The sequence below is a fragment of the Hippocampus bargibanti genome, linkage group LG11 (genome assembly GCF_051943395.1).
Source record: "Hippocampus bargibanti isolate YZ-2025 linkage group LG11, ASM5194339v1, whole genome shotgun sequence".
In the NCBI taxonomy this organism is placed as follows: Eukaryota; Metazoa; Chordata; class Actinopteri; order Syngnathiformes; family Syngnathidae; genus Hippocampus; species Hippocampus bargibanti.
Genome location: NC_142744.1, coordinates 7,166,220 through 7,184,702, shown reverse-complemented (window position 1 = coordinate 7,184,702; position 18,483 = coordinate 7,166,220). Strand labels below are relative to the sequence as shown.

Genomic DNA, 18,483 nt, shown 5'->3' with positions numbered 1-18,483 from the left:
TCCAGGACCCACAGAATATTGAGTTTTAGGACTACATAAACATTCAATACAGCGTAAGAAACCTTAGACTCTCTTCTTTCATCAGAAATAATGAGTTAATTCCTAAATTATATCGGTCTGGAGTTATATGAGCTTGAAATTAGGGGGCTGTCCAAAATACAATGCAATACATACATATTGGTTTATATAGGAAATATATATGGAAAAGGGTACATGCTGCCCCCTTGTGGAAGGAAAAAAAAACATTGCCAGGGTTTTTGTCATTGTCACTTGAATTCTCGGACCCACATAATTTTGAGTTTTAGGACTACATAAACATTCAATACAGCGATAGAAACCTTAGACTCTTGATTAATCAGAAAAAAATGAGTTAATTCCTAAATTATATGGGTCTGGTGTTATATGAGCTTGAAATGAGGGTTGCTGTCCAAAATACAATACAATACAGACATATTGGTTTCTATAGCGCTTTAACAACAGCTGAAGCTGGAACAAAGCGCAAAGTTGGAAAAAAGGGGGAATGCTGCCCCCCTGTGGAAGGGAAAAACATTGCCAGAGGTCATGGCCAGCGCTTTATCGCACCCAAACAAAAAAAAAACAAAACCTGAAAAAATTCGGGAATGGCGCTCTGTCATATTTTCAATTCCCAAATAAATTTGTGAATGGCAGTGAATGAGTTAAGCTCTGACCTAATTTAGACCAAATGAACCAATTTTTATGCAAAGGCAAAAAGATGGGGCGAGAGGGCGGGGTAGGTAGAAAAATGAAAAAAGGTAGGTGCAAGAAACGGCTACCTCGCAAATGTAATCTCATTGAAATGCGTCTTAATTAGATGTTATCCCACAGTCAATGATTAAATTGAGTGTATCGGACTTATTCCGACACGCTTCTTCCATGTGTGAAGATAACAGCTTGCTTCCCGGGTGATTCCCTCCGTTATAATCTTCTCTCTTTTTTTCGACTCAGTGGAAGCCACTCCATCTGCGGCCCAGCCGATCTCCTGCTTTCCATTAGAGGACGCAATGTTGGGTTTTGACCTTGGAGCTCCAATACGCGGAGTGGGTGTTTATTGCCATGTTGTTGGGCTGTGGCAGCTTTGCGTAGCGTTTTATATTGCATTTCATGGAGAGAAGTTTAGTCAGGCTTCTCTCCGTCCATCCTTTCACACCTCATCATCAATTTCTTGTGTTGTCGTACCTATGAAATTGTGATGAGCAACAGCTGAAGCACATCCGCAGCATTTTTTATGGGAGAGGAGGCGGTTCGGGAATCCGGCAGCTAAAATGTTCCAAAGTACTGGCGCTGCCTTTTGTGTAGTTTTAATGACATGCTGATGTTGTGCATTGGGAAAGGTTAATAGCATCTTCAATTACCGCTCAAAGCGGACGATAGCACCAAAGGCAGGTGCTGCCGCTTTTAATGCTGCTCAAATGAAGCAAAGTGTGTCTATAAATCCATCACTTTGAAATTTCCTCCGCCCGGTTAGTCACACCGTAATGGCAAATTAAGTGGGAACATCGAGGAGGAAAAAAAACAATAAAACCCTTGCTGTAAAAAAAAAAAAAAAAGGCAGCTAGGATACGGCTAGGGAAAATTGATACTTGTGATTTTCACTCACGAACGCACATGTCAATTGGATCAGAACTGAGCTCATGAGATATATTCTTCCAAATAAATAAATACATATTTTTGTCTCCAAGACCTCATTATAATAATCTTTTTTATTTATTTATCAGACAATCAGACAACATAACACTATTCAAAAGCACAGATTTTCTATCCGCCACACAATAAATAAATAAATAATTTAAATAAATACATTTTTATCTCCAAGACCTCATTGTAATATTCATTTTTATTTATTTATCAGACAATCAGACAACATAACACTATTCAAAAGCATGTTTTTTATCCACCACACAGTAAATAAATAAATAAATACATTTTTGTCTCCAAGACCTCATTGTAATATTCATTTTTATTTATTTATCAGACAACATAAAACAATTCACAAGAATATATTCATAATCAGCCACCCAATAAATAAATAAAAATAATAAATAAATACATATAATGTCTCCAATGCCTCATTGTAATTTTTATTTATACATCAGACAACATAACACTATTCAAAGGTATATAAATAAAATAATAATAATATAATAATAAAAATAATACATATATTTTTAGCCGCCATACAATAAATAAATAAATAAATACATTTTGTCTCCAAGGAGTCATTGTAATGTTCATTTTTTATTTATTTATCTGACAATCAGACAACATAAAACTATTCACAAGCATATATTCATAATCAGCCACCAAATAAATAAATAAATACATAAATCTATATTTTTTGTTTCCAAGACAGCATTGTAATATTCTTATGTATTTATTTATTTATTTATTTATTTATTTATTGTGTGGCGGATAAAAATATATGCTTTTGAATAGTGTTATGTTGTCTGATAAATAAATACAAATTACAATGAGGCCTTGGAGACAATTATTTATTTATTTAAAGTAAAGTCTCGTTATATCAATATTCTCGGGAGTCGGAAAAAATATCGATATATCCGATCCTGTGGCATGTAAATTTTCTCCTTGCGTTCATAGAAATAGTATTGTAATAAGCAGTACTATCGATATAACCGATGTCGATATAACGAGACTTTACTGTATTTATTTATTTATTTATTTATTTATTCCTTTATTTATATTCATTCATTCATTGTTTGGCGAAAAAAAAATATGCTTTTGAATAGTGTGTCGATATAACGAGACTTTACTGTATTTATTTATTTATTTATTTATTTATGCATTTATTTATATTCATTCATTCATTGTTTGGCGAAAAAAAAATATGCTTTTGAATAGTGTTATGTTGCTATTGCCTAATAAATAAATAAAAATGAAAATTATAATATTGTCTTGGAGACAAAATAATTATTTATTCATGTATGTATTTATTTATTTATTTTTATTTATTTAAATGAAAAGTAATATTACAATGTTGTCTTAGAGACAATTTATTGTGTGGCTGATAAATAATTTATGTTTGTTAATAGTGTTATGTTGTCTGGTTACATGTGTTGCTGCACTGTGTTTGTTCAAATGTCTGTTCCTGAAAAGTTTATAAATAGGCGACGCGGATGTCATTTGTTTCAGCCAAATTCTGATGTGTCGCGTTGCTTGTTAGCGTATTGCTAAACTCACGCATCTGATGTACAAGGTACAGCGTGTGGTTGTTTGAAATACCGAATGAGCATCGAAATAGTGTCCGATATACATTTACTGATTAACATTTGTTGTGTTGACTGGTATAAATGACAAAATGACGGCTCATGTCTAGAAAAAAAAGTCACTCATCAAATCGCCCCGCTGCATATTTTTACGACTCTCAGTAAACATTCCTCATGACTTCATTCCTCGTCTATTTTTAATGTTAATTGGACGACCACCTCTATAAATATTGGTCCTAAATCCCGACTTTGTTTTACAAACGTCTTCCGATCATTTCAATTCTCTGTCCAATCAGCCTCGCCGTGTAAATTACATGGTGACATTTAACAGAAAATCCCCAAAATAGAATCCAATCAGGTGCTATCGCTTTGTCGTAAACATTTTAACCCGAGCACTATTCTTCACAAGCCACATCTTCAATACGTGCAGCTCCACGAATACATTTGATCTCATTACATGATGCGCACGTATCCCTTGTACCCAGGGAACATAAACAAGTTGTCACCCCGCCCCCCCCAACGCAAATATTTGAAAGCATTAAGAAAAACAAAAATGCCGCTGAGGTGCCCACATTCGTTGATATCCAGGGCAACAATTCTCCATATTTGAGTGACAGGTGTGTTTTCTGTTCGAAAGCCTTAGATATGTTTTTTCCCCCCTCCACACTCCTAAAAATGTAACCAGGGCAACGCAACTCATGCCTGCAGTAAGCCATACTTCATCCTGTGCCTCTGATCCTCCGTGTGTATGTGTGTGTGTGTGTGTGTGTGTGTGTGTGTGTGTGTGTGTGTGTGTGTGTGTGTCTTCAAGTTTGTGTTTAAAAGAGAAAAGTGTGACAGAGAGACTGCCAATCTACCCCATGATGCCTTGCCATCTGCTATGCTTGTGTGTGTGTGTGTGTGTGTGTGTGTGTGTGTGTGTGTGTGTGTGTGTGTGTGTGTGTGTGTGTGTGTGTGTGTGTGTGTGTGTGTGTGTGTGTGTGTGTGTGTGTGTGTGTGTGTGTGTGTAAATCTCTCGCACACCTCGTCCCCACCATGTAGCAAAAATGTGTATGTGTGTGCATACCTGTCAACCTGTGAGACACTATGACCTTACTAATGGCTCAATTTTTTCATACTGAGAAAAAAACCATATGCATGTGTAATATTTGCAATTTTATGAACAAAATTTCACATGTAAACATGAATAATTTTAACAAGTTACAACATATTTCTAGCTCTTTGTTGAAGAGCATTTTCTGTTGTGGACAAATTGAATTAGCAAAAAAAAAAAAAACAGTCAATTTGTGTTCTTACGATGTACATTGATACCTCAGCTTATGAACTTAATTGGTTTCCATAAAGTGTGTTTAAGGCGAAAAGTGTGTCTTCCAAACATTAATTTCCCATAGGAAACCTTTAAAATGAGAATAATCCGTTACCAGGTCCTCATAAAACGTCATTTTATACTAAATAAGCCTAAAAACTACACAAAATATACCTTATTTTACGAATAATAAATGTGCTATTGTGTTGTAATTAAAGAAATAAACTGTACGGTATAATAAAGTCGTTTTATTTACCTTTGTGATGGTCGTTGATGTAGTTGCCTCTTGACGATATCCAAGTGAAGTTGCCGTGCCTTCACGGTGATAATACCCTCATTCACACTGTCCCTTGCTAGCTGCTTTTTGTTAATCCAAATCAACAGAAGTTTTTCAGCCTCTTCAATTGCTTGAGACCGTTTCTCAGACAACACAGAAACACACTTAGCCACACGTAGCAATGGTCAATTTAGCATATTGGTACTGGGATGCTAAATCACACAAACTCACACCTCGTTCGTGGTTTTCAATGATCTCCTTCTTCTGCTCGACCATAATTTTCTTTAGTGTCCTCTTCGGCTTAACACTAGCCTGTGGTTGGGTCTTTTTCGGTCCCAAAAAAGCAAAAGTATCCACTCCATGACAAGCCACGTCTGCACTGAGTGTACTCAAAGAAGGTGGGTGTGGAAAAGTAGTCCGGCAGCCATGGTGGCGTTGTTCAGCCGTGTGGTTTGGTGTTCTTCCGCCGAAAAGTAGTCTGCCAGCCATTGTGGCGCGCCGTGTTTCCCCAAAATTAGTTTGTATGCTAAGATTATATTCGCAAATTTAATGTTTATAAGGCAAATAGTTCATTAGCAAAAGCGTTCGTAAGCCGACGTATCATTGTATAATGTTTGTTAAAAAATATGAATGATATTACAGTGAAAAAAAAATAAAAGCATGATAAAATGTTTGATTAAACTGATTTCAAAATAAAATTCTATGTGACCGGAACTTGACTTATCGCAACTTTTGTTTCTTCTCGAGACTTTTTGCACGGACTTGTTTTCTCTGTGGTCGACTTGGCTTTTTACGAGTAGCAATATTTGTTATCATTAACATTTCTGCGCATATTGAATGACAAACACAGAATTGAAAATATCTCAAAATCATATTTTTTTTGTTTCCTAACTGACATCAGACAACCGACATCAAAACGTTTTATAGCATCTAAAATACCCAAAACACGCAGGCTGATATTTTTAGTCAAATGCAAAACACCAATAAAAATGACTTAGTCTCCAAAATCCGCCACAAATCAGCTCAAAACTGGGGATTTTCAGAAAGTCCCGCCCCCAGTTCGTGATGTCACGCCAAGTCGTCTTGCCTTGCTCAAGAAACAAAACAATCGTCTGAAGGTAGTTTGCATGTCATTTGAATAAAAAAAAAAAGAATGGGCTCACGGAGATCAGATTCGGAGGAGATGCTTTGTTGTTACTCATCCAGTTATGAATATGATTCAAATAGTTCCGAAGAGGAAAGCATAAATGTTTGCAATCGATTAAAGGAGTCCTCCCATATTATTTTGAGCCGTCAATAACAGCAATGTAGCATCCCAGAAAATGCACAAGATGGCGCCCAAGCTCCGTTGGGAAAGGGCTGATTTGTCAGCTGGGAATTTGTGTCGAGACTTCCTGTATATTCAGCGCGAGTCTTAAAACGTAAAATATAGCTATATGTGGTGGAATCTTTGTAAAATGCGCTCAGTAGAAGTCATTTGAAGTCATTTTACAAATTATGGACACAACTTGTCCGGTGGAGTCGGTTGTCCTTTAAGCGTGCTAAATGGCTCGTGGGTGTACATGAATTTGCAAGTGTCACTCACCTAGAAGGTTCGGGGTCACAGGAAGCGTGAGGTAATATTAGTCCCAGCCGCTCCCTGTGTGTGACTAATACGGCCTTCCTCTCAACGTATCAAAAGAATGGCACACAAAGATATGAATAATTGAAAACTGGGGGTTATTTTGGAGCTAGATCACAGGCCGGGGTGTAAACATACAAGAATAAAAAAAGTGACTCTGAATTAATTAGGATTCCATTGTAAAAGTTTGATGGTGCAATGCAGGGCAATATATTTGTACTTTTTGCGATCTACAAACAAAGAAGTGTGACATGAAAATGTCTTATAGCTTCAAATACAGAATTATCCTTTGTTTTCTGTTTTTTTTGAGTGGCTGTCGCTTGTCATGGAGACAAGTCTGTCGCTATTGTTGCCGCCTTCATGTGGTGAAAGGCATCATGGGTAAATGGTAAAAAAAATAAAATCTTCCAGGGTCTCTCAGGGGGGATGTGGGCCACATTAAACAGTGTTATTAAATGAGTCTGATGGCGCACAATAACCAGTGTACATTTCACCACCTGAGCTGCGGTGTCATTATCTGCCCCCACGCAATAAATAGCGCGTGTAACCCTCATCTATCAATCTGCCTGGATGACCATCTGTGTTGTCACGCTGAAACGGTAATCAGCCTCCCTCCCTTCCTCCCGCCTGCATGTCACGCCTTCTTTTGCGTTCAGTGTGTTCTTGATGGCTGATGCGATGTCTCTTCCCCCAAAAAAAAAAAACAACTACAAAAAAAAGTGGGGAAGCCATTTTGGTCAGTCAGATATAAGGTGAACAGACAAATGTGGAGACATCGCAATTTGTGTAAAAATATGGAATTGATGACACATACAGTAAAGTCTCGTTATATCGATATTCTCGGGAGTCCGAAAAAATATCGATATAACCGGACTATCGATATATCCGATCCTGCGGCATGTAAATTTTCTCCTTGCGTTCATAGAAATAGTATCGTAATAAGCAGTACTATCGATATAACGAGACTTTACTGTACTTGACGCCAATTACAAAATCTCATAATAATAATAATAATACATTTAAGCATTTTTCAAAACACTGAAGGACACTTTACAGTCATGGTGTATCTCAGGTTGTGTAAAACATACGGCCCGCGGGCCGGAACCGGCCCCCAAGGAGGTTTAATCAGGCCCGTAGGATAATTTAAAAGTGGAAAAAATGCACAGTGCAATTCAAGGATTGTCCACTCGGAGCAGAGTTGTGCTATTTCGATCAATGTAGAACAAAACAGCAGGGTCTTTTTTCAACCACGGTGTTTTTTCAATACCCTCATTAGCCAACATGTCAGACTCATCACAGCGAAAAATATGACTGCAACAATTCATCAAGTTCGACGAATTGCTGGCGGGTTTGAGGAAGCAGCAGTCAACTTTCGCTCAGAGCCAAGAAGTCAGTGAAGCAGCAGTAAAAGCCAGCTATCTAATTGCTAGCGAAATAGCAATAGCATCAAAGCCGTATTCCGTCGGTGACTTTGTTAGACGATGGATGTTGAAGGCAGCTGAACTTGCATGTCCCGACAAGCGACACGCTTTTGCCAATATTAGCCTGATGAGGAATACCACCGCAGAAGACATCAAAACTCATGAAAGACATGATATTTTGCTTATTTATAGCATGTACGGTATCATTTTAATGGTCCGGCCCACTTGACATAGACCGAGGTCATATGTGGCCCACCATGTCAAATGAGTTTGACACCCCTGGTGTATCTCCTTAAGGAAAATATAACTGGAGTTGATTGAAAGAATGATGATCTCATTTTAAGTTGACCTCGCGCGATATCCGTGCCTGTTTTGTTAACTCATTCACTGCCAGACGAACAAAATAAATAGCTGTACCTCAAATGTATAGTGTTGAGGACAATGGTAGGCTTCCATCTGCTGGCCAACAGTGGAACTGCACCCAAAATAAACAGAAACTACGACGAGTTCTAAAATCCTCTCCATCTCCAACGTATTTTCACTCAGCAAGAGTTTCTCTCAGTATCGGTGTGACCAGTTAAGATTAAATTGTAAATTTTATTGAAAGACTTAAAAAAGCCGCTTCTTAGCTCATTTCCTGCCTGACGTGCAAAAATGTGTCCACTCCAGTGCCAGGGTTTTTGTCATTTTCACTCAAATTGCCGGACCCACAGAATATTGAGTTTTAGGACTACATAAACATTCAATGCAGCGTAAAAAACCTTAGACTGTCTTCTTTCATCAGAAAAAAATGAGTTAATTCCTAAATGATATAGGTCTGGTGTTGTATGAGCTTGAAATGAGGTCGGCTATCCAAAATACAATGCATTACATTGGTTTATATAGCGCTTTAACAACAGCTGACACTGGACCAAAGCGCTAACATGGAAAAAAGGGAAATGCCGCCCCCTTGTGGGAAATAAAAAACATTGTCAGAGGCCATGGGCAGCGCTTTATCGGCACCCAAGCATGTAAAAACAAAACCCGAACTAATTCGGCAATGCCGCTCCACGTCATATTTTCAATTCCTGAATAAATTTGTAAATGGCAGTGAATGAGTTGAACACAAAGCTATTTAATTTATTACACATTCATATCTTTTGCCATCAAGCGTTTCATTGTTTTTACTGCATAACTGGCAAAAAATAAATAAAAGAACCGATTTTACATTGTGCAAAATATATCATATTTGGACAGGTTTGATCCGCCATCGTCTATCGGCATTGACCTTAGAACACTGGTGTCAAAGTCGAGGCTCGGGGGCCAAACCTGGCCCGCCACATCATTTTATTTGGCCCATAGAAGCAAATCAAACTTGTGAAATTCCATGATGCTTGCTAAAGTCTGAACCAAAATTTCAAATTGTCTGATCTAAACTACAATAACAGTCCTTTTTCTTAAATTCAGATTGGAAAACTAGTCATTCATCAATCTGTTGTGTGCTCTTTATGTGATATGTGGAGCAAATGAAACATTCCAATGCCTTCCCTAAATTCATAATGACTTTCGAGAGGAAACCGTAATTACAATGTGGCCAGCAAAACATGACCTTGACACCTCTGTCTGAGAATAATGGTTTACAAACTGGGGTTTGTTGAAATGCGAAACCATGAGGACGTGCCACAGATCGGATAAGCCCCCTTACAGGATGACCAAACTGCAACGGAGGACGGGGGGTGGGGGGGGTAACATTTAACACCAAATTGTACTTTGCAATGTGAGAATAAATGTCAAATTCCATTTCACAAGATGAAAAACATGGCAGGGAAACATCCTCAGTGACCTTTTTTAGTTTCTTTAGTATTCAGTGGCGCATGTGGCAGCCATGTTTAATTAAGAATCTGCGAAGATCCCAGAAAATGTCTCAACAAAAAAAAACAGCCACCTCTCAAATTCCGATCCCAATACTGACCTCTTATTTTCCCGGACTGGAACATCTGCTTTGGCGAGCCCCTTTCTATAACCCAGCCGTAAGACGCCGCGAAGAATGTAGCTTGAATGTCGTCGAATTCTCAACAGCAGTTGGAGGAGCCGACGCAGAACAGCTGGATGTGGGAGAGAAGATTTGGCCTCGATCTTGAGGTTAGAGTGCGTGTTGCACGAAGAAGGGCGAACGGGGGTGTCACGCTGAGGATGGCGTCACTAGAGGTTAACACGCAGACGGAGAACCGGGGAGGAGTGATATGAGGAGATTTCAGGAATACGGCACCTCGTACGGGAAGTGAAACGAAGGGAAAGATTAAAGGACAATCGACGCCACCGGACAAGTTGTGTCTATAATTTGTAAAATCACTTCAAATGACTTCTACTGAGCGTATTATACAAATATGAGCTATATTTTACGTTTTAAGACTCGCGCTGAATAGTCAGGAAGTTTTGTTTTCGAGTTGGTGACGATTCCTGACGTGACGTCACGTCAGGAACGCCCCTGTCTGAGAAAGTGACACACAATGCATTTTGGGTACTTTGTTTGGTGTGAAAACTTCGTGTTGATGGCGAAATTAGAAGGAAAAAACATAAAAAACGCAATGGTGAATCGTTGTGTGTTGGACCAAGACTACCATTTGATACTAGTTGACACAAATTCCCAGCAGACAAATCAGCCCATTTCCAATAGAGCTTGGGCGCCATCTTGTGCATTTCCTGGGACGCTACATTGGAGTCCTGACGGCTCAAATTGATACGGGAGGACTTCTTTAATCGATTGCAAACATTTATTTTTTCCTCTTCAGACCTATTTGAATCATATTCATAAATGGATGAGTAACAAGAAAGCATATTCTCCGAATCTGAAGCCATTGTTATGATTCTAGACTAGAGCAAGTCAAGACGTCCTGGCGTGACGTCACGAACAAGGGACCTTCTGAAACTCGGCATCTCCGAGATCATTTTGTAGTAGGTTTGGGACACTTTAACTCATTTTTATTGGTGTTTTGCATTTGACTAAAAATATCAGCCTGCGTGTTTTGGGTATTTTAGATGCTATAAAACGTTTTTTCTGATGTCAGTTAGGCAACAAAAAAATGGTGTCGGTTGTCCTTTAAGGGTTTAGCAAGCGGATTGAGTGACAAAAGTGGAAAAGGGGTGAAGAAAGAGGGCTTTGTCAGCAGGTGAAAGACAACAGGGTGCCCAGGATAAACCGCTGCAAAGATATGATGGTTTACACCGAGGGCAGGCGGAGGCTGCGAGGCACCCACAAAAGCGAGAGAAGGAACAGACGGTGAACAAAAAAAATAATATGAGCAGCGTCGAATGTCTGTGCGCGCTAGTTAGATTAACAGCAGCAGATTGAGTTTCCCTAAGAGGGGAATTTACTTAACGCGCTGCCGACTGCGCTTCAACCAGCCCTGATTCTTCTTATCATATTGTTCAATTGAAAAAGGGGACATGTTGAAAGCTTTTTTTCTATTCAACCCCCTATTACACCGGGTCTGAGATAACGTCGAGGCTACGGAGCGGTGAACGAAATAGAGCTCGTATATCAAGATAGACAAGATGTGCTTTCCCAGATTGGCTATTTTTAGGGAGGAAATGGCAGCCCGCTAATGTGTTGGAGCAGGTCATTAGCTTGATAAGGAGACGAAGGGAGTCTTTGAATATGCGCCCCAACACAAATGTCTCTTTCGTTTTTTTGGAGGGGGCGTGGAAGGGGCAGCGGTAATCTTGACGCACAAATTAGCGCCCGAGCGGCTCGGGGATGTCATGGTGAAGACGTCGCGTTTGTGCGTGTTGACACATCAATGACAAAATGGCGGATAGATGCCGCGTCACGATCTGGGCACTTAACCGTGGCGGTACATGGAAGTTAGTACTTTGGCCTTCAGTTAGCCGACTTCATCCAAAGCCAGCACGACTTAAATATATAGAAGAAAATGTCAGTGTTTATATCTATCAACACTGGGTGTGGGTGCATTAAATAATAGAATGTGGCGCTACAAAGCTAGCATAACTTGGGCTCTTGGTCGCCAAAAGGTCCACTTGTCAAATACTGTAAGAAACAAAAGCCTGACAGAAAATAAGGCAAGAATGAAAGGGCAGATAATAATAATAATAATAATAATAATAATAATAATAATAATAATAATAATAGTAATAATGGCAAGAATAGTAATAATGGTAATAATAATTAATACATTGAATTTGAAAGTGCTTTTCATCGCTAAAAAAAACGAAATTATACGTTGTGTTTAAAGCCAATAGATTTGCCTTACAACAGCCGTGCTAGCATAATTTATTTGTTATCTATTGGATTGGATTGGATTGGATTTGTCTTTATTAGTCTCACAGTGGAGAAATTTACATTTCACAGCAGCCAAGTGATGAAAGGAATGAAAGTAGAAAAACAAAATACAAAATATTTGCTATCAACTTACGATCAGCTATCGAGCTGACTATGTCTCTCTCACTCTCTCTCTCGGTCTTTCTCTCTCTCTTTTTACAGTGAATTTGAAAGTGCTTTTCATTGCTAAAAAACTAAATAGTGTTAGCATAAATTATTTGCTATCTATTAGCTATGTAGCTGACTAGCTAACTATCTATTAGCTATCTAGCTGACAAGCTAACTATCTATTAGCTATCTAGCTAGCTAGCTATCTAACTTATCCTGTGACTATAAAGTGACCTTGAGAGTTGTATTATGATTATTATTATTAGCTATTTATTAGCTTGCTAGCTAGCTTTCTATCTATATGAGTTACTTCCGGTTTGAGTGAATGAATCAAAGAAAAAAATATATACATTCCTTATTTCCTTTTTTCCCCATTTCCTCACTTAAAAAAAACATTGCAGTATAATATATGTGGAGCCTCAAACCCATTACGGCACTTGCCGTTTTTCAATTTCAGCGCTTCTGCGGTGCTCGGCGTCTCGGTGCGTGGCCAAGACTTGCTGACAAAAAGGGCAACATTTCTGAGTTGGCGCTCACGCGCTTGTTTTCCGTTCTGACCCCTCAATTAAATGTTCTCCATAACGCTAGCACACTCCAGCGCTGTTATTAATTGACTCTTTTATGTTCCGCCATAACAGCAAAATCGAATTACTTAAATCAGAGTTTGAGATAAATTAGCGATTATGCCTTTTGGGAGGAGAGTAAAGCAACTTGGAAATGTATCACCGTAGCTTATTTCACAGTTCGCTAGCACAGGAGGCTCATTTAGGCTGAAGCCATGTGACAAAATAACAATTTCGAGTCTCTTTCTTGTCTTAGCCTAGCGCGTAGCGGCGCTTTTGTTTTGGTATTAGTCGAGTCGGGGCTGGCCCACATGAGCTCTTAATCCCAGTTAGAAGTGCTGCGGCAAAATCAAAAGCCTTAATCCTGCATTAGCATGAATTTGTCTTTCCTTTTTTTTCCTTCACGAGGAGTGTTTTCTCCTACCTCACTTTGAAATTTTTTTGGGGGGACGAAGCCCCTTCTTCCTCTGGCCGCGCACTGACATTTTAGCGATGAATCAGAGATGTGGTGACTGTGTTTTCAACCGGTTTGGCTGACCTTCATGTATTTGTATGTGTGTGTGTCTACAGAGCGTCTCCCCCTGCTGAGTGAAGCCCCCAATCCACATTCAGTCATCTCCAAGCAGTTGACAGTGGCACCATGCATCTGTGCGGCACAGGCGGAGCCCTGGTCCAGTTCAGCGGGTTGATTCCCAGATTCTGCCTAAGGACCTCCCCCCTGTGTCTTCTTCTGCATCTCATCATCCTACTAATTAAAGTGACCGATCTTTCTGCGGTAACAGGTACGTATCGTGTGTTATTTAAGTGTCAATGCACTTTTTCATAGCACACCAATAAAGTTTCAAAAATATTAAACTTTCGGCTTTCCAAATGAGTCGATGAAAAGGTTTCTTCAGCCGTCATCTGTACTTCTTTGAAGGTGCCGGACTAGACCTCTTCAAAATTGACCTTTTTCTTCAAACATATGGAAACTGATATTATTCCCATTTTCCAAGGTCTAAATTAGCTAAATATACTAGTTATTGTGATCTTGAACCTTGGCTATGCCTGCCTCAAGAGCCATGTAATTTTATTGTTGTTTTTCAAAAACGCTGCAAAATTTGGGATATTCTGTCCTTAATTTCAGTGTAGCTTTCCAGAGGTTGATGCTATAGCATTGAAAGTTTTCTTGCAGATCTTGATGACTTTGTTATATCAGCCTCTACTACAAGACGAAATAGGATAAACACTCGTCATAACTTACATAACAGCCAAAGTTACATGAATAACTTAATAATATAAATAATAATAATAAATTCCGCCAGATTACTGCACAGTACACTGGGATGGAAAACTTCTACTATGAAGAAGGCAAGCTGCTTGGTGTGCCCTTCATAGAAAGTTCCACAGGAATCCAACAGTGTAATGCTACATTGGAACTGATAGAAACATGGGGTCTCAGAGACAACATTGTAGGCTTGGTATTTGATACCACAGCAAGCAACAGTGGCATCAACAAGGGTGCAGTGAAGCTTATTGAAGAAAAACTAGGCAAAAAGCTTGTCGCCATCACATATCAGAGGTAATAATTGGAAGTGTATGGGAGGCTGTGTTGAGCAAGGTCAAGAGTCCTGACAACCCAATGTTCAGCAATGTGAAAGAGAAGTGGGACAAGTTGGTTAAGGACTGCCCAAGTGTTCTGGGCTTAGTTGAATAAGACTTGAAACAGAAGAAGTCTAGCACAATTGCAGTCTTAACACTGTTGGACGTTTCACTTCTTATCAAAGATGCTTCGCCAGTTAACTAAAGTGTTACTGGTAGTTTTGGCCCTATATATATATCCCTACTGTCCAGACGTGGCGGTACCGGACTCTGCTATGATAGATCCCTGCTCTCAGGTTGGGGGGGATCAGAGGACTACTCCCTGCGGCTCAACTGATTACTTCTATTGTCCTGCCTGAGTATGAGGTCTACGACTGGCCTGATTGCCCCATTTGATCTGGTAACACCTCATCAGCATAACTAAGCCTGTGTTGCCTAAGCAGTCTTTTGTACGAACGATCCAAATTGAACCTCACCCAACCATGGCGGTTTAGTGAAGAATTTTGCTGTTTTATGAGAATAGCTTCTTTTACTCCCCTTTCAAACCATCTATTTTCTTTCGCTATGATTTTAACCTCATTGTCGTCAAATGAGTGGTTGCTAGCTTTTAGATGCAAATGTACTGCCGATTGAGGCCCACTAGCATTATGCCTGCGATGTTGATAGTCTTTTTTTGAGAATGTGTCTAGTCTCCCCAATGCATTGCTCTTTACAATTTTCATTTTTACAATGTATTGAATAAACTACGTTACTTTGTTTTTCATTTGGCAGCCTATCAAAAGTGAGAACATTCACAAGTACGACAGTATTCATAACAGTGGTACCTCTTGTGCATTTCTCCTCATGCTAAATTTTCAAGTTACGAAACGTGAAAATATTACCTCTTGTTCCAAAATAAATTTCAAGATACATCATTTTTATTATTTACTGTTTTATGTTTTTTTTTTTTTTACATTATGCACACATCTCATTTATTGTGTATGAATCTATCATATTTTATGGTGTAAAAGGCGCACCGAAAAGCTAATGCTGCCCACTCGTGGAAGGGAAAAAAAAACATTGCCAGATGGCTTACTCGCGCTTTATCGGCACCCCCGCAAGTTCAGGAATGTTGCTCCGCGTCATATTTTCAATTCCAAAATAAATTCAGGGATGTCAGTGAATTAGTTAAAATGAATTTGCAAGGTGGATTTTTTTTTTACTTGATTTCACCATTATTTTCCATTTTTGGCACAATGAAGATAAATGGGAAAATTGCTGTTTTTTTTTCTTGTTTTTGTATTTAGTGTCTCAAGAAAAACTCAATTTATTTATGTCAGAAAATGTTAAGGCCAAAGTGTTCTATAAAAACCTCCATTGGCATTCAGTTATTTTTCATGAAAGAATGCCATCCTTGAAATCCGAGACACTATCAAAAAGAGACATACGTAACTGCGTTATCATAAATGTTATATTTTGGTGCGTAGATTTTTGAGAAAGGAAAATTTAGGATACAGCTCTTATGTTGGATCTTCCGAAGCTCTTTTAATCCCGTATTATGTCCACTTGTATGTGTCGCAATTTTACATGTTGATTTCAATCCAGTGTATAAGGCGCACCCAAAAGCATTGATTTTCTTCAAAAGATGACCGCCGACTCCATATTCCCCCCATAGAAGTAATGCGTAACCCCAGCCTATACTGTAATGCCTTATAATGTGGCGTGCCTTATATTTGGAAAACCTGAATAGATTTATATATTGTATTCGGAAAATGTTTTTCATTCATTGGTCTTATAGTTCAGTGCAACTTATATATGGAAAAAAAAAGTTTGAAAATACACCATTCATTGAGGGTGCGCCTTATACTCTGGTGCACCTTATGCACCGCAAAATACATTAATTGTAAGATGTATTTCTGACATATTTTGATGCTTTAGCAAAAAATTATGTTTGAATTTTAAGGGGGTTTAGAACGGATTAGGGCATTTACATGGAAACCATGTCTCAATTTCCGTAATGTTCAAGTTAAGAAATGTTTTGATGGATTTTCTATGTTGTGGTGCCACTATATTGTACTTTGTTCAATTAGGTTGTTTTTGCTGTTTATTTTTACATTCTAATGGTCTTTAAAATGTCTAATTTTCAAGAACACATCCGGCCAGTCCCAAAGACTTTTTTACACAACACTCCATTTCCATTCAATCCATTTTGTCTGAAACCTTCCTAAATTCTTGCGAGAATAGGTTGTCCTAAATCATCATTTGGTTGCCACAGCCACTTAAATTTGCCGATCAGCGGGAGTGTATCTCAGGAAATAGGCAGGACGTCTAAAGATATTGAATGTTGACATTGAAATAGACAACCAGTCAATAAAATTTGGACCTTCCTTGATGCAATCCCATTTTGTTACCTTCCGAGACAACCTTCAACCCTTTTTTCCAAACCATCATTGGGTGGGTGGGGGGCTTTCTTCTTCTGGTGAATGGCAGCTGCTGTATAATCAGGTGTGAAAGTATTGTACCATCGTGTGAAGATATGGGAGTACGTGTGTTGGGTTTGGTTCACCCACGTTTGCACCTCTGTGAGAAATTGGGGGCGTTACCGCATGTCTTATCGAGGAGGCGAAAACCTCATTGTGAGTACATTGGAACTGGACCGATGCTTGTTAATGTGTTTTGATAAGCCGGGAGGTCCCATCAGCATGTTTCTCATCATCCTTTTGATGACAACATTTGCACAGATTTCTTGCCTCAGTGGCTGACACACACACACACACACACACACACACACACACACACGCTTACAAAACAAACAATGCAAATTCCATTTCTCTAGAAGTTATTGTTGTCATAATAATATAATAATACGTTTAATTTCAAGCGCCTTTCAGAACGCTAATATTTTATTTTTCGTTTGCAAATTTCACTGTCTTATCTGTGAATTCACGTTTCTCTCTGGTAGGCGGTGAAGTAATACATTTCCATGCAAAGTGTTTACGAAATTAATTGGTTCTCAGAGAGTGTGTGTAAGGTGAAAAGTCCGTCTGCCAAACATTTATTTCCCAAAAGAAACCATAAAAAAATTAGAATAATCCGTTCCCAGGTCCCCATAAAAACAATTTTCGACTAAAGAAGCCTTAAAACTACACAAAACATACCCATTTTATGTAGAATAAACGTGCTGTTGCATTGTAATGAAAGAAACGAACTGTACTGTACAATCAAGTCATTTTATTTACCTTTGTGATGGTCGTTGATGTAGTTGCCTCTTGATGATATCCGAATGAAGTTGCCGTTTTTCTCGGCGATAATACCCTCATTCACACTGTCCCCTTCTAGCTGCTTTTTGTTAATCCAAATCCAAATCAACACAATAATAATAGTAATAGGGTTTTTTTCACCCTCTTCTATTCCCTGAGACTGATGCTTAGACAACACAGAAACACCCTTAGCCACACGTAGCAATGGTCGACTTACTGGTACTGGGACGCTAAGTCACACAAACGCACACCTCGTTCGTGTTTATGGATTATCTTGACCGTAATTTGCCTTTGTGTCCTCTTCCGCTTAACACAAGCCTGTGGTGGGGTCTTTTTCGGTCCTATAATTGCAAAAGTACCGCAATCAATAGCAAATAAGTTGTGGAAAACTAGTCTGCGCTGCTCGACCGTGTGGTTTGGTTTTCTTCAACCGAAAACTAGTCCGGCAGCCACTGTGGCGCTCAGTGTGGTTTGGTTCGTTTGCCAAAAACTCATTTGTATGCCAATATTATATTCTCGCGTATTTAATGTCTGTAAAGCAAAACGTTTGTAAATTAAAAGTGTTCGTAAGATGAGGTATCACTGTATATAGATAGATAGATGAAATTATATGTTGTAAATGTGCATTCAGATCAATGCTCAGGTAATGTGCATAAAAATCTCGAGTTAAATTAACACCTTTCATTTCCTGGCCATGCAAAAGACATCGATTCTTTGGAATTGCACCTGATACAAATATGTCTCAGTCATCTTTACGTTTGTTAGTGGTATTTGTCAAAACATACATATGGCAAGAAATGCATTAGT

The 18,483-nt window shown here is 38.8% G+C and overlaps 1 protein-coding gene across 1 annotated transcript in view; it reads left to right on the top strand.

The window, feature by feature from the left end:
- Positions 1 to 18,483, top strand: part of LOC148891362 (receptor-type tyrosine-protein phosphatase S-like) — a 115,414-nt gene that overhangs the window by 13,554 nt on the left and 83,377 nt on the right. Inside the window, exon 2 of the mRNA XM_089007377.1 lies at positions 13,427 to 13,638. Coding sequence (XP_088863503.1) covers positions 13,497 to 13,638 — 142 coding nt within the window. The 5' untranslated portion in view covers positions 13,427 to 13,496. The remainder of the gene's footprint in view (positions 1 to 13,426; positions 13,639 to 18,483) is intronic.